The 23,276-nt window shown below is 52.9% G+C and overlaps 9 protein-coding genes across 9 annotated transcripts; 6 read left to right on the plus strand and 3 right to left on the minus strand.

The window, feature by feature from the left end:
* Window positions 1-254: 254 nt before the first annotated feature.
* Window positions 255-2,141, minus strand: PV08_04204 (uncharacterized protein; the record flags this gene model as incomplete). Its single annotated transcript, XM_016378552.1, has 1 exon — window positions 255-2,141. One exon carries the CDS (start codon window positions 2,139-2,141, stop codon window positions 255-257), a length of 1,887 nt encoding a protein of 628 aa, XP_016237229.1.
* Window positions 2,142-3,194: 1,053 nt separating this feature from the next.
* On the plus strand, window positions 3,195-5,153 carry PV08_04205 (uncharacterized protein; the record flags this gene model as incomplete). The annotated part of the gene is made up of 4 exons (XM_016378553.1): window positions 3,195-3,427; window positions 3,476-3,915; window positions 3,975-4,705; window positions 4,761-5,153. The coding sequence occupies 4 exons, from the start codon at window positions 3,195-3,197 to the stop codon at window positions 5,151-5,153; spliced, it is 1,797 nt and encodes a 598-aa protein (XP_016237230.1).
* Window positions 5,154-5,192: 39 nt separating this feature from the next.
* Window positions 5,193-5,924, minus strand: PV08_04206 (uncharacterized protein; the record flags this gene model as incomplete). The annotated part of the gene is made up of 1 exon (XM_016378554.1): window positions 5,193-5,924. One exon carries the CDS (start codon window positions 5,922-5,924, stop codon window positions 5,193-5,195), a length of 732 nt encoding a protein of 243 aa, XP_016237231.1.
* A 2,292-nt stretch (window positions 5,925-8,216) lies between these two features.
* On the plus strand, window positions 8,217-10,148 carry PV08_04207 (uncharacterized protein; the record flags this gene model as incomplete). Its single annotated transcript, XM_016378555.1, has 5 exons — window positions 8,217-8,488; window positions 8,547-8,725; window positions 8,782-9,159; window positions 9,254-9,777; window positions 9,840-10,148. The coding sequence occupies 5 exons, from the start codon at window positions 8,217-8,219 to the stop codon at window positions 10,146-10,148; spliced, it is 1,662 nt and encodes a 553-aa protein (XP_016237232.1).
* Window positions 10,149-11,164: 1,016 nt separating this feature from the next.
* On the plus strand, window positions 11,165-13,579 carry PV08_04208 (uncharacterized protein; the record flags this gene model as incomplete). The annotated part of the gene is made up of 1 exon (XM_016378556.1): window positions 11,165-13,579. One exon carries the CDS (start codon window positions 11,165-11,167, stop codon window positions 13,577-13,579), a length of 2,415 nt encoding a protein of 804 aa, XP_016237233.1.
* Window positions 13,580-15,148: 1,569 nt separating this feature from the next.
* PV08_04209 (uncharacterized protein) lies at window positions 15,149-16,292 on the minus strand (the record flags this gene model as incomplete). Its single annotated transcript, XM_016378557.1, has 2 exons — window positions 15,149-15,784; window positions 15,945-16,292. The coding sequence occupies 2 exons, from the start codon at window positions 16,290-16,292 to the stop codon at window positions 15,149-15,151; spliced, it is 984 nt and encodes a 327-aa protein (XP_016237234.1).
* Window positions 16,293-17,204: 912 nt separating this feature from the next.
* Window positions 17,205-18,909, plus strand: PV08_04210 (uncharacterized protein; the record flags this gene model as incomplete). The annotated part of the gene is made up of 2 exons (XM_016378558.1): window positions 17,205-17,377; window positions 17,445-18,909. 2 exons carry the CDS (start codon window positions 17,205-17,207, stop codon window positions 18,907-18,909), a joined length of 1,638 nt encoding a protein of 545 aa, XP_016237235.1.
* Window positions 18,910-19,477: 568 nt separating this feature from the next.
* Window positions 19,478-20,914, plus strand: PV08_04211 (uncharacterized protein; the record flags this gene model as incomplete). Its single annotated transcript, XM_016378559.1, has 1 exon — window positions 19,478-20,914. The coding sequence occupies one exon, from the start codon at window positions 19,478-19,480 to the stop codon at window positions 20,912-20,914; it is 1,437 nt and encodes a 478-aa protein (XP_016237236.1).
* A 618-nt stretch (window positions 20,915-21,532) lies between these two features.
* Window positions 21,533-22,957, plus strand: PV08_04212 (uncharacterized protein; the record flags this gene model as incomplete). Its single annotated transcript, XM_016378560.1, has 1 exon — window positions 21,533-22,957. One exon carries the CDS (start codon window positions 21,533-21,535, stop codon window positions 22,955-22,957), a length of 1,425 nt encoding a protein of 474 aa, XP_016237237.1.
* Window positions 22,958-23,276: the final 319 nt, after the last annotated feature.

Raw genomic sequence — 23,276 nt, forward strand, 5'->3', positions numbered from 1 at the left:
GAGTTTTCGTTGGCTTAGAGAAATCCTAGTGTTTACTTGGGTCTTCCATTCAATGTCATCATCCTCGCCACTCTACTGACCAAGGCTGTGTCGTCGAGCGGCACCCACTATATCGTCAAAGTTCCAAAGTTGACTAAGAACCTCGTGAAAGCTGTAATTCGTAGCGTGCATTGTGATCAGATGTTCCCAGCCAAGCCATCTCCCTTCCTGCTGTGCTGCACATCCTAGCTCTTCCTTTCAAGGCGAGGATGTCCCTATAGGAACCCTCTCGTTGGAGACTCGGCCAGCCGTCTCAATGCTTCAAGCAATTCTGCATCCTTTGCGTCCATTCTCGAGACACGGGCTCTGGTTGCTTGACTCTCAAAAGGCTTCGCATCAGTCTCACAGAGCGTGCCGACATTCGGCATGTTCCCTGTCTGGAAATACCGCCTGATCGCTTTCGCGGTGCAGAGCGATGGCGCTGTGATGGAACAATGACCTTCACAGTCTTGCTGCAGGAGCACCGATCCCGGAAACCTCTCGTTCATCTTCTTCGCATTCCGCAGTGGCGTTACGGTGTCCAAAGTGTTTGAAATCCACAAGATGGGGTGCGATGTGTTTCCGGACATGGGTCCAGCAAATCGCCATTTCGCTCGCGTCTGCCACCCGGCACAACCGAGTCTCGTTTGAGCCCAGTAGTCGCCCATGGCGCTGCTCTGGCCCTGCAGAAGGCGCCAGTAGGACCTGAACTCGTCTTCAGTGAGACTACCGATGTCCTGAGCGTCGGTGCACAAGATGGCAGACGTCGCCTCGAGTTCGTTCCAGCCTGGTGAGACACATTCTTCGGAATACGGCCCGTCAATTTCACATTGTTGAGACCGACAGCTCGGCGTGCGCCCGTTTTGCTTGTACTCGGCGAACACACTGCCAGTTCCATTTGTGATGTCCTGCAACAACTCAACTGCAATAGGACCGAGGATCATGGGCTGATAGAGGGCATCCTTGACCACCATCTTCACGTCGGTCCATGTGATGATTTCCGGGCCTCGACGCTGATCACCGACCACAGAAAGCGGATCGTCCCAAATATCATGGAGGAGAGTCTCGTAGGCACCGAGTATAGCCTGTGAACCTCCTGGTCTCCAGAAGCGACAATTTTCCGGACCGGCGTTAGAGCAATACTCCATGATTTTGAGAAGGATACGATCTGTGTCATGGAGATTGTGAACCCAGGGGCCGTTATAGTAGTCTTCTGAATCGACGACACCATCCAGGACCATCCGAGCCACTCTTTCCGGATACATGGCTGCGAATGTAGATCCCAGTATCGTGCCATAAGAGTAGCCCCAGAAGAGCAGCGGTTCTCTGCCTTTGTGCCACCTCGTACGTTGGGAGAAGGTCTGCTTCAAATCCCGGCCACGTGCAAGGTCATACGCAGCTTGAGCTTTTTGACCTTGCCGCTCGCGCCACTGACCGTGTCTCTCGATGATTTCGACCATGTCTGCCGCCGCGGGAGTTGTGTTGACATGTTCGAGAAAGTTCGTCCCATTCTCTGATTCAAGCCTGCTGGAACAGCTCACGGAAAACGCCCTAGCACGCCGCCAGCTGGTTCTCAAGGACCCTTCCGAGCTACCTAAGAGCCCCTCCGCCTGAGATTGAAGATTCCAAGTCTGTCGAGCGAAGCTATCCGGGAAGCACGTCAAGATGGGCGTACTGTGGTTAACTCCCCGAGGATCAAAACCGATAATGTCAAAGTACTTGTCCGATTCTCCTGCCTCACTTACAAGTCGGCCGGAATCGGCCACTTGTTGCATCAGGGAGCCATGCTGCAAAACTTTCGCAACGCCTGAGCCACCAGGTCCGCCGGGGTTGACCAAGATAGGACCACCGTAGCGTGGATCGCTTACTGGGACTTTTGCAGGAAGACGCACTATGGCCAGAGCGACTCGATCCGCTGAATCCTCAGGAGAATGGTAGTCCATGGGGACATCAAGGCGAGCACACTGCCTTCCATCGTAACAGTCATGGTATTGCATTTCTCTTGCTGGTTCGATATCGCGCCATCGAAACTCTGAAGTCAACGGAGTCTTATGACCTTGGGCGTGAAGGGAAGCGTAAGTGCTAGGAAGCAATGATTCGACCAATCTGCCGATACTGCGCATACAGAGGCCAAAAAATGCCGCAGCAAGTATACACCGCAGCCAAAGTGCAATGTTGCACTGTGGTCGTGGTCGTCTCGCGGTGCCCAGTTCAGGGCTGGCACTCTTGATCTCCATCTCAAACAGGTTCACCTTCTCATGTTCTCAAATCTAATCTATTGGGGATCTGGAGCCGGCTGGTAGACTCAAAGAGCCTTGGGCGTCTGGTGAGAGATTTGAAACCATAAGGAAGAGACCAGCAGCCTGCTGGAAGAACGTTATCGCTCGGTGTTGAGCTGAAAGGCCTGTCGACAGCATCAACTTCTTGGCCCGGTGTGTCCAAGTAAGTAGCGCCCCCACAAGTGCCCCCTTTCGGGATCAAAAGGGGTTGACAAAGCAAGACGCGCCGCCCTGTGCATACAATTCCCCGGTGCTCGGGCACTTCTAACTTAACTTGGTTGAGCTCTCACCAGGCTGATCAGCTCTTCACCCAGATAGTCGGTCGGTGAGTGCACCAGCACGACATTGGCCATCGCCTGATGATCGACATATGCCGGTGAATTCCTAGACGTCCATCTCCTTCTCTACGAGTTTCCCTCCCCTCGCGTTATCGCTATCTCATCTTCCCCACGGGAAACACAAGGTTACACTCTGCGCTTCATTGCCAGGCTTATCGGTATGGTTTGGGTTAGCATCGACCATTCGAGCATGCTGCAAAGCTATCTCCCATACCAGTCATCTGTGGATGCTATCATCTCTGCATCCTAGCCAGCATATAGCCTGTCGAATGACTGACAATGTACGCCTTGTTACCCAAAGCATGTCCCCAAAGGCCAATCAATGGGCTTCCCGTCGCAGTTGGCCTGACTTGAAGCCCTGCACTACCTGTGCGTCTGTGCCTACGATGGTCGCACACTGGAGGGCAACTATTTACATTGAGCATGACCTCGGGCTTTGGACGCTTATCGTTCTCACCGGATGTCGCCACTACTTTGAATACTCAACTACTACTTAATTAACTACAGGGTCCTCGAAAGCGGCAGTCTTTTGGCCAGCGAACATATATTTTTTGCAGATATGGACGCGGTTACACAAGCTCACGACGAACCAAGTTCGGCTCAACAAGTTTCCAAGAGTGACCAGCATACTCAGCTCGACCAAGATGACTTAGAGATGGCAAAGTCGACAATGATTGTCGCCGATTCCACTGTGACCAGTGGCACTGCTCGTGCAGAGGCAATGCAACTTGTTTGGGGCACCAATGGACGGTGCATAGTATGGCTCGGTATCTGCGTTATGCTGATAGTCTAGTCCGTTGTATCCAGTGTCTTGTAAGGCACCGACTGACCGACCTCTAGTCAATTCGACCACGCTCTGCTCTACAATTATCGAAACTATGCGACTTCCGACTTCGACAATGTCGCCGGCCTAAGTACGCTGGCAGTAGCCGGGAATATCGTCTTCGCCGTCGCCAAACCGCCCATTGCTAAGATTTCCAACGTTGTCGGCCGCGCAGAAGCTTACCTATTCTGTATTGTTTGCTACCTGCTGGGATACATCCTTTGCGCTAGCTCTAGCAGCTTTGGTGTCTATGCCGGAGGGTTCATTTTCGCAAATCTGGGGATGACAGGAGCCAACATTCTGAACGATATCATCATTGCCGATGTCACGAGCATGAGATCAAGAGCTTTTGCTATTGGTATCAGCTTCTTTCCATTTTTGATCACGCCTTGGATATCTGGGTTTATCGTTCAAGACGTTGTCGGACCAGGCGGTATTGGCTGGAGATGGGGAATCGGTCCGTACTCTTTACCCCCTTAAGACGCTCCTGACGGACTAACCAGAAGACCTTACCAGGCATGTTCGCGATCATCATGCCATTCTCTGCAGCTGCATTGGTCGTACCATTGCTGTACTATCAGCGGAAAGCCAAAAAGCTGAGCGTCGTCCTGACTCAAAAAATCTCCATCGTCGACTTCTGCTCCCAGATTGACCTCGGCGGGACTTTTCTGCTGACAGCTGGATTCGCGATGTTCTTGATCCCTTTCAGCCTTGCCGGTTTGACACCCAGTCGGTGGGATACTGGCTACATCATCGCACTGATTGTCATTGGTGCCGTCACGCTTGCTGGACTATTTGTGTACGAGATCTACGCCGCTGCACATCCAATTCTCCCAGCTCGATATTTCCGAAACATTTCCATTGTCATCTGCTGTTCCCTGGGGTTTCTTGATACCCTGGGGTTCGAAGCGACTCATACCTACCTGTACGCTTGGGCCACAATTGTCCACAACATGGGCCCACGAGATGCGACTTTCCTGAACTATACCAACGGCGTCTGGCAGTGCCTTGTCGGTATCATTGCCGGAGCGATCATGTACAAGACCAGGCGGTATAAGTGGCTTATGGTGATTGGGACGGCAATCAAACTGCTAGGGTTTGGGTTGATGATACGCTTGAGAGGCGCCGACAATTCTTGGGCCGAACTATTTGTTGTTCAGTCAGTGCAGGGATGGGGCTCCGGGATAATTGAAATAGCCATCATTGTTGGAGCCCAAGTTGTTGTTCCTCATGCTGAGATGGCGCAGGTCAGTACTGACCACCTAGAGGACCGCGAACTCTTGACTGATTGTGAGACTTTAGGTTACGGCGCTTGTCTTGCTGTGCGCCTTTGTCGGGGCGGCCATAGGCGATTCCATTGCCGGAGGAATCTACAGCGGGTCTTTCAAGGACGCTCTGCGACACCATCTTGGATCTGGGGCGACCGACACCATCGTCGATGCTGTGTTTGAGTCGATCACCAGCACCGATATCCCTGCACAAGGTACTCCACAGCGCAAGGCTGTGAATCTTGCGTACTCCGACGTGATGCGCAACATCACCTACGTGGCCGTGGGCACTTCGGTTCTTTGCCTGGTGGTAGCATTCTTCTTGCCCGACTTGCTGCTCAAAGAGGGTCAGAGCCTAGTACCTGGCGGTAATGCTGATGCGTCTATTGAGCGCGGCGAGACTGAGACTGAGACTGGCAAGATCTGAAATAGAACGAATCATTTCCTATGTGTTTTCAGTACCTGCTTACTTGGCGGTCTTTCGGTCTTCATTTGCGGCCATCAATTCTTTGACATCTTGCATTGCACAGACATCAGCGAATCTCGGAACCAGCTTCTCCAGCACTACCTTCTCCAGCTCCCGATCGTCACACCATACACCCTCCCTGGGCACAATGATGTGGAAATCTAAATCACTCCCGTGCCGGACCGAGCTCAAGATACTCCCTTCGGTGGTCAACCCGAGAAGAACAACATGCTTGATATTCCTTGCTTGCAGGATCTTCAGCAGCGACGACGACATGAAGCAGCTTGGGGCTTGTTTCGTGAGGACAAATTCATCCATGTTCCAGCCATTGGGCGGGTGGAGGGTCAATGGGATCGTGGCCGCTGAATCTGTCGGTGCCACCGCTGCACCGCGGTTGGGGCCTGCTGCTTTGAGCCGTTTTAATGCCCAGTTGTTCAGTTTGTTGGTCGGGCTGAGGTTCATGGTCGCGTAGTCCATGACGACCACGTGGTGGACAATACACGGGCCGCCATCATGGTGGTTCTCGGCGGCGCTGCCGTGCTGGGACTGTGACTGGTCGCGTGCAGTTGAGATGTTGGTGCGGAACGAGTCCAGGAGTTCCTGCAGCGTGCCAAGATATCTCGTTTGTTCGTCCTCGGGCATGTGTGCCAGAAGTTGCGTTTGCACGTCACTGAGAAGAAGAGCGGTGTTGGTCGCGTCGACTCTGCGCCAGGACGGAGATGAAGGTGCCATGATGAATGCGTCTTCTAGGTCTCTAGGTGGGTGTGAGTGGCTTAACAACCTGGTCCAGAGCCTCGGTCGAGGAGATGACCAGAGTATAAATATCAGTACTGACCTCAGGGGACGGCGTCAATGACCATTTATATATACTTACCTATGCCTATACTGTCCCGTTCTCTCGTGCCGGTAACACGCCTTAACCCATCTCCGCAGGAAAGGAGTGTTTCATGCCAATTCTGATCACGGTGGGCCTCATTTCCGTGACTTGAGTTGCATCGGTTTCGCTGTCAACGTAGTTAAGGGGTCGTTGTGCTGCCGTATGTCTTGGTCAGCTTCGCGCATGTTCGCAGCGAACGAAGCCAGGTTGGGCCGACGCCTGAGACCGACCTCGCTTCAGGGTGTATTGGTCACCCGATGTGTCCGGTGCGTATCACAACGAAAGCATTTACTCTTACATGCTCACTGACTAGAATTGACCACGGTGACCAAATGCCGAAAGGCTTGATCTCCTTGTAGCCGAAAGAACAGTCTGAGCAGTAAAGCCGAACCAACCGAGGAGAAATCAGAGGCTCGGCCGAAGTGTGGACAGCCACTGATCTCATCTCATCTGTACAGGAGTATTCGACACCTCGTCTTCGCATAAGCAACAGTGAAATCGCTTTGGAACGCGAGAGTTGTCGACTTTCTTCCGCTCACATCAGGCTCGTGGTAACACGTTAGTGGCCTCTGAGAGGAATCCAACTCCTACAGGATCCAGCGCGGTCCTGGGGTGGCCAGACAGCATCATTGATGTGCGTTTCGCTCTCGACAGCCCTCTGGTTCTTCCATAAGGTAAATAATTTCCCTGCCTACCAGGATCTCCAACTTTGGTGTCACAATCGTTGGAAATTTGCTAACTCAAGAGGCTATGTTATAAGGATTGGGAGTCCCTGGGTGAGTGAATAATTAACTACGTGCCTAGAAGGACAAGTCCACATGCTCTAACTGTGGGTATGGGCTGTACTACGAGTAATAATACCTGTAAGCGTGCAGATGGGTACCGGACCTTGGCGGTCTGGGGCTCCATCGAAGCTCCTGTTCCCCCTTATTCAAGGGCATTTATCTGGACCGTACTAACTCGGACGTAAAAGTAATATCCAAAGGTGATACTCCTTTGCACCTTCGTACCCATGTCTATCCCCAGCCCATGCCTAGGCAGTTGCGAAGCAGAAATGGCTTTCTCGTGCCCCAGGAACTTAGGAGTGTACGAGTACACGACCACCATGGCATCCACTAAGAAGACTGCCCAAAATGGCCAGAACAACAAGTTTACTTGGTGAACCAGGCACATTCTTGACGTTCGACCCGATAGTTGCCTTGCGGGGAGCCACGCCGGTGACCCTTTCTTGTCAACTCGTCGTGGCAGACACGCTGATCATACGACGTGGAAATCCCACTTGTACGGTTTTACTGGTACTAGCATTCGAGTCAAGCAGGAAACCAGGAACGTATTCACGGCTACGCGTTCTCGGCTGTTGTGTCAGCATCGTGGCTTCATAGCGACCATCTCGATATCACGAATATCTCCTCGACGCGAGCTTCACAAGATTCGTAAACATCGAAGATCAAGGTCTTCTGGGGCTGGTCATGCATCTGCCGATCAATGCAAATGGGTAGCCAGAAGACCGAACGAAGCTTCTTCTTCGCTGTCGAATCAAATGCACCTCGATGGTTGCTTTCATGTCTCCCCGCAGACACAAGCCAGACGATTTCCTCGATCATCGCTCTGGCTCTAACTAACCTCTTCAGGCAAGGAACCGGTGGCCATCCAGCCTCTCTTCACGTCGGTCTGTGCCACCGGCACTTATCGCCGGAGAAGGCCCGCGGCTGGACTAAACGGAAACAGGAATGCTCCTCTGAGTCGCTGTCTTCCACCGACAAGGCATTGTTCTGAACTGCCCACTTACACAGCAACCACAGCCAGAAATATAGCCGGGTGTCAGGTGAGTGCAACAGGCTATCTTTTAGCAATGTTGTCATGGGCGATACAACGGCAAATTGAGGTTACGAAGACTTCATCATCAACATGAAAATCATGTAGATCACCACCTCTACGAGTGCAAGAGACCCTGGCTCCTCCACGACGCTCCATGGAGCTGATGATGGCGGTCTCCATCTGTGCGGGCTTAGACCACGGGGCAAAGACTGGGAAGCTATATATCTCCATGTCTGTCTGGACGCAGACCGGACTGCGCAATCTATTATCCTACCTCTGACATCGACTGTCGGTATACGATATCAAGAGTCACGATTAAACTGGGCAACATGGGCGGCATTACCTTCCCCAAGATCTACAACACCTACTTCGTAGCGTTCATTGCTACCGTGGGTGGTATGTTGTTTGGTTTCGACATTTCGAGTATGTCGGCGATCATAGGTACTAAACAGTACAATGCCTACTTCAACAATCCCGCTGGGGTCACGCAGGGTGCGATCGGTTCTGCTCTCGCTGCAGGGTCTGTTGTGGGATCCATCATCGCTGGGCCGGTCTCCGACAAGATTGGCCGACGAGACTCGATCATGTTTGCTTGCTTGTGGTAAGTTAAAATTTTCCAGATCTTGCTCCGTAGCTTCAGTGCGCTGACGAGGATTCAGGTGGCTCGTCGGTACCGCCGTTCAGACAGGTACTCAAGGAATAGGATCTCTGATTGCTGGTCGTGTCCTCAATGGCGTTTGCGTCGGCATCACCAGTTCTCAGGTTCCAGTGTATCTAGCCGAAATATCTCGCAAGGAAAAGAGGGGTGCTATCATTATCATCCAACAACTTGCCATTGGTAAGACTTGGACGTACATAACGCAAGAAAGAAACCCAAGGGCTAACGGGTCACAGAATGGGGTATCTTCATCATGTACTTCATCGGCTATGGGTGCAGCTTTATTGAAGGGCCGGCCTCCTTTCGGACTGCTTGGGGTATCCAGTTTGTCCCTTGCGTCTTTCTTATGATCGGCCTGCCATTTCTACCTCGATCGCCTCGGTGGCTTGCAAAAGTCGATCGGGGTGATGAGGCCATCAAGATCCTCGCGAAAATCCAGGCTGGGGGAAGAATCAATGACCCCCTTGTCGTGGCTGAATGGGAGGAAATCACTGAAACCCTGGTGGCCGAAAGATCAGCTCCTCCAGGCTGGCGTAAATTTGTGGTTAACGGCATGTGGAAGCGGACTCTGGCTGGCTTCACGGTTCAGATGTGGCAACAAAACTCTGGAGCAAGTAAGTTGCCCCTTTGTTAGAAACTTGACCCCTATGCATTTTTCCCTTTGTGGCGAAACGGTGGCACGAAGTGTGAAGTTCTGACATTCAGCAGACGTTATGACCTACTACGTTGTCTACATTTTCATGATGGCTGGTCTTACTGGCAACATCAACCTGATCGCCTCAGGAGTGCAGTATGCGCTCTTCATCATTTTCACTTCGATCATGTTCTTCTATATTGATCGAACTGGTCGCCGACAACTTTTGATTTACGGAGCCTTGGCCATGGGAGCCTGTCATTTCGTCGTGGGAGGCATCCTCTCCGCTGGTGAGAGTGTTCCAGGCGGTGTCGGAGGGAATCCGAACGTCCTTATCAAAGTTGAGGGATCCAAGGCAAACACTGTCATTGCCTTCTCCTATCTTTTGATCATCGTCTATGCGTTGACGTTGGCTCCTGTCGCATGGGTCTACGCTGCGGAAGTTTGGAGCTTGGAGACTCGCGCAACCGGTATGGGTATTTCAGCCCTGGGCAACTGGCTCTTCAACTTCGCACTTGGCCTCTACATTCCTCCCGGCTTCCAAAACATCAAATGGGGCATGTTTATTGTTTTCGGAAGCATGTGTATCCTCGGAGCTGTAAGTCAAGCCGAATCACCCTGTTTGATTGCACAGACTAATCTCTTTCTCCTGCTCATTAGGTTCAGTTTTATTTCACTTATCCTGAGACTTGCAACAAGACTTTGGAGGAAATCGAGGAGTTGTTCCAAGACTGGTCAAAAATTCCTCCATGGAAGACAACCGTCGGCCAGTCGAGACTAGACAGACTTGTCGACCAAGCACGGGAGAGGCACTTCAGCGTCGAAGATGTTCAGAAGAGGACTGGTTCCCTCGGCCACGAAGTGCACATCGAGACTGCCAACACTGACGAAGAAAAGGCCGCTATTGAACAAGTCAAGCACCAAGCAGCGGAAGACCTGGCACAAAGCCATAATCACCCCACCGCCTAAGTGGCAGGAGGTTGGACATGTACAGAAACCATTTCAGAGCTCTTGACGGCATTCTTGACCCCGGACAGCCTTGTCCGGGCTTCACTGGTGTACCATCAAAGGTAGAACAAGGTAGAAATTTAAGTATGCCCAATTAAAGTTGCAATACCGCAATCGACGTGCTTTCCGGAGGATTTACATCAGGGTACCGACCTTCTGCCGCCGAGAGCCTTGTTGCCATGCACAGTAATCCAGCACACAGTCTCACGAACTCTTCTAAGCTGCATCGACGATTGTTGAGTGGTGGGATGTCGTTTGCGCGGGGGAAATACGGCAGATCTGACCCTTGCAAAACTGCATCTACCACGAGGAGACATCGCGATGATGGGCCCTGCTGCATCGCACGTGTCGCAAGGTTGGCGTGTCCAGGGTGAGAGCGCTGCGGCTGCTCCCCAGCTATTCGCGACCCCGGCTTCTCCATGGTCATGAATGAGAGCTGGGGCTAGTTAGAGGTAGGTAGGACTCAGCAGTCGCCTAGAAGGTTCACCAGGCGTTGTGTGGCACGCTTCACTAACTAGCATGGTGCCCGGACGTGTGGAAAGCGGGGCGGAACACGGAGTACAGTGCTCGATTTGGGCGTCAAACACGGGGGAGGGGGGTTATGAGGAAGTGGAACGACTCGAGCAACGAGGAATCGAGCATGACCCTCCTCCGTACTACTGACTACTGTAGACCGACCAGGTCCAGGGTTCACTGGGCAAACGTCGGTCAGCGGCCGCTTAAATCCTCCTCGTGCGCCCCCTTCCCCACTCCCCCAGGCTCGCTTCGACTTGAGTTGCTGTCACTCCAGACTTCGATTATCTTGCACAGTCCTGAAGCCTGACAGCATTGTCAGGTCTAACCCTTCTGCTGGTTGCAACATATCGCCGGCGCATGATCGTGCCCTGTCCAGGTGATGGCCCTCTAGCTTATCGACAGCGGCGGCACAATGCGCTGTGCAGCCATCGGCAATGGGGTCAGAACCAGCCAAGTCAAAAATGTCTTCTCAGAAGCCCGCGCGACGAAGGACACCAGCTTCCTCACCGTGTCCTCGCTGTGGGCGCTTCTTCTCCCGCAACGATTCACTCAATCGCCATTTGAAAACACACGCGAGCCATGCTGATCAACGGCCCTTCCATCGCATCCTCAGCAATGAGAAATTCCGGGCGTGTAAGAACTGCCGTCGCCTGAAGACGCGGTGCACCGGCAGTCTTCCCTGCTCGAGATGTGAAAACTCGGGAATCAAGTGTTATTATGGCCAGAAGCCCGACGATCCGCCTCCAGTATCGACCACAAGCTCCTCGGCCACGCCGCAGCCATCAGATTTACCAAGACGGCTCTCGGATGTTCACGAAGAAAAGGAATCTTCTTTTGAAGGCCCAGAGACCATTGCCCCCTCCGATCCTGCGGAGCCGAGGGAACACTCCCTTCAATCCACCAAAAGCCCCGAAGATACACTCGCCACGATGCCAGTTTCCTCCCCTGAGAGCACCACGGCGATGCTGCGTCTCAGCCTCGCTGCCGAGGCAGACTCCCGGTCACTCCTGCTCAATGACGGCAAAGAATTCCCCATCATTCAGTCTACCTATGTGTCGCCAACCATGCACATACTGGATCCCTATTCATACAGACTACCGTCTTTGGCTGACTCTCGCGAGGCTCCTACCCCGAACAGCCAGGCGCTTGCTAACTGCAGATATCCGGTCTTGCAATACTTGTCGCCATTTCTGGATCGAGAGTTCAGCTCCAACCTAGCGTGCGATCTTCTTGACACGTACTTCTCCAGCAGTTTCTCAAGTCGAATGCACCCAACCTGCCACCACATCCACAACTTCATTCTCCGCAAATGCGATGTTCTAGACCCGTTGCATCCTCGCAAGACCCATCCAGCCTTGCTTGGGAGTATGCTCTTCGTAGCCGCCTTGAGCGACAAGGCGCTGGGGCTCTTCAGTGGACCCCAAGAGCGCGACCGTGTCTGCAAATACCTCAGTCTTCTGACATATCGGCTCTTGAATCCTTCCAGGTACGAACCTCTTCTCAGCCAGGAAGATCTCGGACTTCCACCAGCTTTCCCCCCAGATTCAGGCTGGACCAATGAAGATCTACAGCGGGCATTTGATCCACAACAACTCTCCGACGGCTTTCCTGTTGCTTGGGGCACCGATTACATTATCGCGCTCATTCACGTTTCTTCCGTCATATCTGGCTCTGAGAAAAAAGCTGCGTCGATCAGATGGTGGTCGGTTGCCTTCAGCCTTGCCAGAGATCTCAAGCTCAATCAAGAAGTCGAGTCTTACGTCGTGCAGGAGGACAACGGCAGTACCCATCCGAATGTCAATTGCAAATGCTCGCTAAGCCAAGATATAACGGAAGATTGCATTGGAGAAGTGCACCGTGAGGAAAGGCGACGGACTTGGTACATGTTATTTCTCATGGACAGACATCTCGCTCTGTGCTACAATCACTCTTTGACTCTGCTCGAAGCCGAATGCAAGGATTTGCTACTGCCCTTGGACGACGTGACATGGCAGTCTGGTGCCCAGCCGCACAGTCACGGTACTCGCGCGGATGGTCCAAGGTGCATGCTGATGCCAGCAGGCACTGGTCGACGCCATGGTCCCCCACGATTGTGCTCGGGGCCTGGCATTTTCGAGTTCTTCCTTCCACTCATGACCATCACCGGACATCTGCTGGATTACAATCGAGCCAAAAGCAACCCGGTCCTGGCGTCGGCAGGCTCTGCGATGTGGGTATCCCAGGAACGCAGAATCCTTGACGAACTCGACCAGTACCAAGAAAGCCTTGACCAACTGACCTCGAGACCTGTCCTCGACCACACGTCCCAGCACGAATCTCTGTGGGAGACGTCCCCTGCGCCAGTCGTGGACGAAGGCGAAGCAAACCACATTACCAACACGTTCTCTGCTTATGCGACTCACATATGTTTTGTGCTGAAGATTTTGGTGGGGAGCAAGTGGGATCCTGTTTCCTTGTTCAACGACGACGACTTCTTCACCTCATCTGAATCATTCAAAAGTTCCATGTCGCATACCATGATGGCCGCGCAGTGTGTGACGCGGATCATCGAACACGACCCGGATATCAGTTTCATGCCGTACTTCTTCGGCATTCAGCTGCTCCACGGCAGCCTTTTGCTCTTGCTTGTTGCATATCGGCTGCAGGCAGATTCTGGGACCGCCATCTTAGCTGCGTGTGAGTCCGTCATCCGGGCTACGGAAGCGTGCTTCGTAACTCTCCCAACAGACTACCAGCGTCAATTTCGCAACGTCATGCGGTCCGCTATTGCCCTGGCCAAAGGCAGGATGAACAATCCTATCGACACGGAGAAGCAATTGACATTTGTTCTGGCGAGATACAGGTGGTCTAGAAACGGTGCGGGACTCGCTCGCTGAGTTGCGATTAGTCATGCCCAAAGTCCAATGGACTGGTGAACTAGCTGCTTGCCATTGGGAGTCTAGAGTTCTGAACGAGGCCTTGTGAGCTATTTTTGTACGTAAAGTTGCACAAGCCTCTCAAGCGACGTCGACTGTGCTGAGTTCGGCGACCCCCGATGAGCCTGGTCGGTTTCACCTACGAAATTGACCGAGTAGTCTGCGCCTCTACGGATGCGGGATGCACTGTACTGACAGTCTGTATGTCAGCTCCCATCGGCACTACCGGGTCAAGCATCAAAGCCTTGAGCAAGCGACCATCGCCTAAGTCCTTCCACGATGATCGATCTCCTTGCCATCGAAATCTGAAAATTGCTTTGTACCACGTACGCAGACTGAAGGCTCATTGGAGCCCTTTGGCTGGCGATGTATGGTAAGACTGAGTCATCGTGCGACCAAGATTGAGCGAGCCCAACCCCTTGGGGCTTGGTCATACAAAGCGTATACGCCGAGGCGTTTGAGAATTCGCGTCTGAAATTCAGTCGATCGCTTCTGTCTTGCGGACCCGACTCTCTTGTGACAGCACTCCCTCCTCTCCCACGAGTCCACCTCGTGCATGTGCGGCGAACATGCCTTCTTACTTAGTGAAGAAGCCGCTGAGCTTCTTGGGAGAGATAATATGATGCCGCCTCGATCCATGATCGCCCGCTGTTAGTCAGAGCCGCAAGGCTCACGGCCTACATACACCAGAAGCCACCACTGTGCCGCCGCGACAACCCAAGTCAGCCATGGCACACTTTTGAATCTCAGCCACCCACCGTTGCCAGTGCGTCGTCTGCGTCAATGTACGGTTCTCCTCCTCTCCCCCCTCCTCCTCCACCAACACCACCACTACCCTATTCAGCACCTCCGACGCTATCTGCGAAGCGGTTGAGCTCCCAACTGTCTTACCGAGCAGTGCACGTGGGCATACTGTGCGAAATGCACCTTGTCCAAGCGTGTGCGTCGTCGTCATCGGGTCCACGAGGTCTCCATCTGCGGACCACCGTCTGAAATCACATACACAGACACTAACCTACATTGTATGTCCAGTGGGTGAGATCAGATACCTTAGCTATCCCAAGTTAGCTTGCGGCACGCGGTGGAAAGTGCGGATTGCCAAACATCAAACATCAAATGCCAATTGTCAGTTGCGCATTTTGCCCCGACGGAACAGAACTGAGAGAAGAATCCACTCACTCGCTGGCACCCTTTTTGTTTCTCCTGTTCTTCTTGGTGGCAATCATGGAACGCGAGTTTACCAAGGCATATGGTGCAGTGACTGTAATGTGTACCATACATGTTTGAACTACATGGTTAAAGTGAATGCTGGCGTCTCCTTGACTTTGACGGGATGGGCAGAGCCGCGCATAACAAGTTCGTGTGTTATGTACCACTGAGTGTAAGGCGCGGAGTTGGGAGTGTGTATCCGAAGATGTGTGACGAATCTTGGGAAAAGGGGCTACTGAGGACCGAGGACTGGGTACGGTGTACGGCGCTACGTCGTACCGCCAATGGTTTTATCAATTACTCCGTAACCTACTTAGTAAATTAATAACCATGCTTCTTGAATTCGGCTTCCTGCCACTCCCACAGCTCCCTCGCGTGCTTCTCGTCGCGACTCTTCTTGTGACCGGGCACCCGGTGGCCAAAGGGCACGTAGTGTTCGCCGGACTTGACCTTGGCCTTGTCGAAGGTGGCGCACCACAGCTCAGTGAACGCGCCCTGCCGGGGGTCCAGCACGCTGGCGAAAAGGTCGTACGTCTTCTGGAAGTAGGTCGTGAAATCGCGCGTCTTGAACTTTTCGTCCAGCAGCGGCGTCTGCACTCGCCCGGGGTCCGCGGACACGGAGGTGATCTGGGGATAGCGCCGGGCCAGCTCGCGCGCGAAGAGCACGTTGGCCATCTTGGACTGGCCGTAGCGCGAGAACGACCACGTGCCTTCCATGGGCGTGGCGATGCGGCTGATCGGCACCCCTGACGAGGCCATGTTGTGCGCGCCCGAGCTGAGCGTCACGACCCGCACGTCCGGCGTGTTCGGCGACGACGACGACGAAGAAGAAGAAGAAGAAGCCGTGCTGAGGAGGAGCGGCATGAGGAGTTTCGTGAGAAGCGCGTGGCCCACGTGGTTGGTGCCAATGTGGATTTCGTAGCCTTCCTTGGTCGTTGGATGAGGGGGGAGACCCATCTGGTAGATGTGAGGGAAGCAAGAGGTCAGTAGGAACTTGGACGAGTTTAACGGTGATGCAAGTGGTTCCTCGAGATCGTCTCGTGCGTGGACATATCAGGCAACGATTGGGATACGGGGTCCGTCCGACAAATGGTGCAACAGATGAACACAAACTCACCACACCTGCGTTATTGATCAAGATGTCCAGTTGGTCGTTGTCCGCAATCACTTCATCGGCAGCACGCTTGATGGAGGCAAAGGACGCAAGGTCGAGTTCGAGAAAGTCCACTTTTGCCGTTGGCACTGCGGCAAGGATGTCCTCCATGGCCGTGTCGTACTTGGTCTTACTTCGTGCCGTCATGTACAGCCGTTTGGGATTGTGTTTGGCGAGCTCCGTCACGGCGGCCTTGCCGATTCCATTGTTCCCTCCCGTGACTATGATGACTTTGGACGACAGGTCGGGGATGTGCTTGTCCGGGTCATACTTGTAGTCATCGTGGACGGGGTTGAGGAAGTTTCCTGGCATGTCGTTTTCTTGCGTTGGTGAATTGTTTCGACTCGACGAGGTGGTCGGAAAGAGTCAGGATTGTCTCTAGTCCGCGACTCGATGCTGTCGTCTGGTTGGGTCTCGATGCAAGAGCCATTTATATATGGTACCATGGACTCTGGTCCAGGCGTTCAGGCAGCCAAATTTGTTGCATGTCGTTTGTGATCCAAAAGTACCCCTTATGAAGAAATGGTGAGATCCTGCTATGCTCATTGGGTCCTTTTGATCAGGGACGGCCTCAAGTCACGCCGATGGTCTTTCGACCGCGTTCGTCCGGATCCTCCCTGAGAAATGGAGGTTGTTAATTGGCTGGATACTCGACCCTGGGGCCAGCCTTGCCGGCTGAAAATGGAGAAAGATGCGCAAGGCTGAGGCCGAGGTGCACGTCAACCTTATACAGATCCGGAACAAGTCGTGGTGACACTGAAGAGATAAAGAAGGAGAAGTCAATCCTAAACCTAGATAAGCCTGTGCTGCCCTGCTTGCTTGTTGAAATACTTCCTCTTCCAAACTCGGGACCACAAGCCTGGTTAGTGGCCTGCTCAGGTCCGTGGTCCCTCATGTTGTTGGACATCATGGACGTTTAACAGTCCACACGATTCTTGGACAGGTAACTAAACTAGTACCAGTCTTAACCGTAAGTACTTCCAAACTACTGCCATTACTGTGCTCTCTTAGATCCAGCGGTATCATCTCACTTTCCACATTCAGCAATCGTCTCCACGCAAACCCTCGCGTATCACTAGCCTCGGGTGGCGGATGGCGTGCGGAGAACTCCAGCGGTCGTGGTATCAACATTGGTCCATCTACGATGTATATGATGTCTTCAATCCGTCACTCTGTTCATCATGTAAGTCACGGCATTGAAGCTGGAAAATAAGGATCTTCATCATGGGGAGTCTCGGGCCAACAGACTTTGTCGCGCAAAATGCCCACCTCGATTTTGATGTGCTCATAATCGGCGCGGGTCTGAGTGGGATTTACTCCCTGTATCGAATGCGGCAGTTGGGATTGAGAACTAAAGTCCTTGAAGCAGGTACAGGCGAGGGAGGCACTTGGTACTGGTGAGTCTTTGTTCGATTACTGTCCTTCGACGGGGCACTAATGTATCGGATGATTCTGTCACAACAGGAACAGATATCCAGGCGCTCGATTCGACTCAGAGAGTTGGTCTTACAACTTCTCATTCTCACAGGAGTTGTTGGATGAATGGAATTGGACCGAGCACTTCGCCCCTCAGCATGAGACGCTGCGTTACTGTCAATTTGTCACTGACAAGTTCGATCTGCGACGGGATATGCAATTCAACACCGAAATCAAAACGGCACACTATCACGACGAAAGCCGGTCGTGGGAATTGACAGATGACCGGGGTCGTCGCTATACCTCGAGATTCCTAATTACGGCCATAGGGATATTGAACAAGCCGACTTTGCCCAACATACCCGGCGTCGAAGACTTCAAAGGACAATCCTTCCACACTGCGCGGTGGCCACGAGAGCCCGTACCACTCGAGGGAAAGCGCGTGGGCATCATCGGAACAGGTGCAACTGGGATACAGATCATTCAGGAAATCGTAAAAACCGTCGGCCATCTGACGGTATTCCAGCGCACGGCCAATTGGTCGGCGCCCTTGCGCAACTCCAAAATCAGTCCCGAAGAGATGGACGACATTCGCAAGAGATATCCAGAGATATTCCGACTATGTAGAGAAACGCCGGCATGTTTTATTCACCCAGCGCAGCCAAAGAAGACGACTGACGTGTCCGAGGAGGAACGGACGGCCTATTGGGAGGAGATATATTCTCAACCGGGGTTTGCCAAATGGCTTAGTAACTATGTGGATGTAGCGTACGACAGACAGGCCAATGCAGTGTGCAGCGAGTTCTTCGCGAACAAGATTCGAGAACGCGTAAAGGACCCAGTGACGGCGGAGAAGCTCATCCCGAAAGATCACGGCTGGGGAACGCGTCGCATACCGATGGAAACGCATTACTTTGAAGCATACAACCGAGATAACGTCCGGTTAGTGGATATTCGAGAGGACCCGATCGAGCGCGTCACCGAGAAAGGAGTCAAGACCCTGAGCGAAGAGCACGAGCTAGATGTTCTGATATATGCGACCGGTTTCGATGCTGTGACGGGCGCCTTCACGGCCGTGGACTTTCACGGGGTGGACAAGAAGAAGTTGAAGGATGTCTGGACCGACGGGCCACAGACGCAGCTGGGCCTCTTCGTCCATGGCTTCCCGAACATGATGATGGTCATGGGCCCGCACCAGATGTTCGGGAACATACCTCGAAGTATCGAGTTTGCTGTCGGGTGGATCGCAGACTGTATCCGGCATTGTCGAGACAGTGACATCACTCGCATCGAAGCCACCGAGAAGGGCGTCGAGGAGTGGACGAACCATGTCATTCAGTGCTCCGAGGGCCTGTTGACGAACGAGGTCGACTCGTGGATGACGGGGGTCAACAAGAACCTGGCCCATAAACAGAAAAGGCACGTTGCGCGGTACTCGGGTTCAGCCCCGGGGTACAGGAGCCGGTGCGAGGAGGTTGCGGCTAGGGGATACTCGGACCTCAACCTTGCTTGACAATCGGACCGTTGATCGAAACTCAGATTCTGGGGTTGTGTATGTTTAGTGAATGTATGTACATGAATCTTTTATACCCTTGTCCGCTTCAGGGGCCTATCCGTACCCGTGCACGCTGCTTGAAATAGTCGGAGCAACGAGGCTGAAGGCATGGCGTCGTGGAATGTCCCCCTGCTGGAGATCTTTGGACGGGTTTAAGCACTTGATTGGTGATTGATGGACGGCGGATTGGAGCGGTCGATCTATGGAAGCAAGAGATCAAACAGTTTTACAGATCAGACATTTCGATTCTCCTGCCTCGTCTACAACGTCTCTCTCTGGAGTTGGCTTGATACAATTTCGGGGAAGTTCGAAGTGGGGACCCATTTACCCCGACAAGGCAGGGAAGGGGGATTCGAGTATTACCATATGGGTCGCATTGAGTTATTCCCGTATGTCCATGTCCAACATCAAATACGCAAAAGGCGTCGCTATAAACACGTTGTTCTTTCAACTGGCTTTACACAGTCCCAACTCGAGAACAGTATCGTGCCGACTCATCCACCAATCTGAACACGACGTCGGCACCATGTCTCTCGACCTTGCAGTCTCGTCGAAGGAGGATCTGACCCTCAAACTATGCACGTGGCTCTCGGCACTGAAATACGAAGATCTTCCAGTCGACGTTGTCGAAATGACCAAGGCGAGTATCTTGAACAGTGTTGGCTGCGGTCTATCAAGTTCTCCGTCATCCCTCACGGCCTCCGCAAAGCTCTATGCTGCTCTCGAGCCGATGACAAAAATCCCACGCCAGGCCACAGTCCTTGCGGTCAATGAAAAGGCCACGGTCGACGATGCGGCACTACTCAACGGACTGTTCATGACGGCGCGCTTTTTCGACGACACCCACCTCACTACTCTCAGTCATCCGTCCGGCCCGCCGCTGTCAGCTGGATTGGCCTACGCAGAGGCCGAGGGTCTTTCCGGCAAGGAGCTCATCGTGGCCTTCGCGGTGGGCGTCGAGGTTGGTTTGGCACTTACCCAGGCCCTTGGTCTCGGTCCGTACAAGAAGGGCTGGCACTTGACAGGGATCGTTGGCTCGTTCAGTGCCGCTGCCACGGTAGCCAAGTTGATGAAGCTGGACGCTGCGGGCATGGCGCGTGCGATGGGCCACGCGAGCAGTATGGCTGCTGGATCAAGAAACGTCTTCGCCACTGACACACTGATCATGCATGCGGGGCGTGCCGCTCAGAACGGCATCCTTGCTGCACGTCTGGCAAGACAAGAGTTTACGAGTACGACCCACGCTCTGGAGAAATGGGTCAACCTGATCAGTGTGCCAGGCGAGGAACATTATCCCGAGAAGATCGTGCATCTGCTGGAGGAGAAGAATGGCAAGCGGGATTGGGCGTTGTTAGAGAACGCGTTCAAGCCGTACCCTTGCGGAATCGTTATCCACACCCTCATCGATGCGGCAATCGAGATGCACTCTTTCTTGTTCAAGGATGGCAAGCAGCGAGACCCCAAAGATGTCCTGGACATTGTCAGCTCGGTCGAGGCAACCGTGTCTCCGATGACGATAAGATTGTGCGGGTTGCCGCACCCGACAAAGTTCACAGAGACCATGTTCAGCAACTATCACGGTCTGGCGGTTGGACTGTTCTATGGAAAGGCAGGAATCAGCCAATTCTCGGACGAGGCAGCCAACGATGCCACCGTGAAGGCTTTGAGGGATCGGCTGCTGCTCAAGCCTGATGAGTCCTTCAGAGACAATCAAGCCATCGTCAAGTTCACATACAAGGGTGACGGAGGGACCGAGACAGTCAAGGAGATAGTTATCCAATATGCCACAGGCTCCTTAGAAAAGCCCATGACAAAGCAGCAGTTAGACGACAAATTTGAAGACCAGGCTCTCGAGGGTAGGTTAACACCTGCCAACACGAAGAAGGCCATTGAAGAGTTCTGGAATTTGGAGAAGGCTCCCAACATGCAGCCATTGATGCGGTTGTTGATACCTCAATCGTGAGAAGAGCGTTTGGAAAGAGGGACCCGCGGAGCAGGAGTCGTCTCCGATTCTGAGATAGAAATGCATACCCGGAGCGAGCGGTCGATTGTGTACAATACATCTTTCCGTGATTCTAGTAGAGCTTCAAACACAGTGCCGGTGACGATATATGGTATTAACACGATGGGAAGCTGATACTCATCTCGAAATGGCGAGACCCATTTGGCGGTGACGGAAAAACCATCATCCGGGGTCAAGCATCCACGCGTTGACGCGTGCAAATCACCTCCGCATTCAAGTCGCGAGGAGGATGGAATGACTTCACGGCTTACATCCCGGTGATCAGGACAATGGGATCTTGATATTCGATTTTGGTGCCTTACAGAAGGTCACCCCCAGTTCCTTCGCAAGTCGAGGATCGAGGATACCAATCCCGTGCATTTGTCGCAGATGTGAGATGATCAGCTTTGCTATGATCACAGCCATCCTATGAACCGAACCAACTCCAGCTACTCGAAGACGTTCCTTACTCGGAAAAACTACAGGGGACCGACCCTGCTGCGCACTGTCCTTGGGAGGAATACCGCGCTCGCTATCGACCAAGCTTCCAATTCCTATAGCCTCGACGAAGGTGCGGCAATGGCGGCTGCTAAGATGAAGGAAGACGACCTCGAAGCCATATATGGTCCTCCACTGAGCAGCGACGAGGAGAATGGCTCTTCTGCTGAGATCGAAACAGCGGTCAAGCGCACCAAGCCTCTGACGCGCACTTCCCCGAAGCGTCCAGCTCATACCGCAGCTAGTTCAAGGAGCAAACGCAGAAAGTTGAAAGACGAACCGTCTCTCGAAGCCATCGATCTGTCCGGGCAGTCTGGCATGCAAGAACCATACTTTCTGTCCTCGGGCTCTCAGAAGCAGAGTTCGCAGAAGAGAAAGCTACAGCAGACGTACGCTCATCGCAAGACGTTTGAACGGTTGGATGATTTGGACGTGATGCTCAACCAACCGAACGGGAAGCAAGACTTTGTCTTACATGAAGTAGTAGAGAAGCGCAGCAATGGTGCAGGAAGTAAACGGGAGTTCCTTCGGGCCGCACCATTACCAGGCAAGCACCCGACGAGGGCCACCAGAGCGTCTAGAAAGATGTTAGATATCGCGGATCTCCCGTCAGCGATCTCCGAGCGAAAGGATTCAGACTTTCAAATGCCCGAGTTGCCCGGCATCACGTCTTCAGCCACAACGTCGGCGACAGACATTACCTCGATCTTTGAAGAACCAATTGTGCCTATTAGCTCTCGGCGCAGATCGGGCTCGACGTCGTCTCTATCGTCTGCGAACTCAATGTTCATTTTGGAGAATGAAGCCGATCTGATGGAACAGTTTGAACCGCTTGAAGTAGGCGTATGTTGCCCAATCTGCCAGCAGCCTGTCCGCGATTCCGAATCGGTTTTTGTACCCGACAATTTGCGTTCGTTGAGTTTCAAACAACAGCAGGCTTTTTGTACCAAGCACCAAGTGGCCGATGCTAAGCAGGTGTATCAGGAACGAGGATATCCCGACATTGACTGGGAAGACCTCGAAAAGTCTCGGATACCCAAGCAGATGTATCTGCTGAAAAAGTTGATCAATCGGCAAACTACGAGTGTATACCTGGATAAGCTGGACGAAAAGATCAAGGCTGCCAAAGGAAATGGAAAGGCAATCCGGCAGTATCTGGCTAATGGGGTTGTCGATGTTGCTCAGCCAGGCTACTATGGTCCCAAAGGGACGAGGATCATGGTTACGTTAATTACGGATTCCTTGACGGACACACTCAAGGCAGCCCTCCAGTCTGACTCTGTACTTCGAGCTGCGGGCGTGGGTGGTTATGTTAGTGCCGTGCTGGTACCGGAATTGACTCTTCAGCTTGTCATGGCTGACTTGAATTTATCTGATGCTGCCGAGGGACGAAGAGTGTTGAATGAGAGTACGAAGATTGGAGTTTTGTTGAACCCAGATGATGATCATATTGAGAGAGACGATGACGACGACGACGACGACGACGACGACGACGACGATGATTGAGTAGACCCCAACAGTGTAGCAGTCAGTCGGGGAGAGGGGTTTTCAGTGTGACTATGTTAATGTTGACTTGAGGCACATGAGTGTTCTTCGATTCAACATATATTTTGTTTCAACTCTGATGATGTGGTGTGTTTGACTAGGTGCTTAGATACCTATGAACGACTGAGAGACGCTGAGGCTTACCTAGGTGGCCATGGACACGACAGGGACTCGGTACCTTGATAGGGGTGTTGAGCGTCGGATCGGAGAAAACTACATTCCGTGGGAGAGAATGGGGAAGAGCTGAATCATCAAATGCCCATATATGGACATCGGCCTC

This window comes from Exophiala spinifera (genome assembly GCF_000836115.1).
Source record: "Exophiala spinifera strain CBS 89968 unplaced genomic scaffold supercont1.3, whole genome shotgun sequence".
NCBI classification, from domain to species: Eukaryota; Fungi; Ascomycota; class Eurotiomycetes; order Chaetothyriales; family Herpotrichiellaceae; genus Exophiala; species Exophiala spinifera.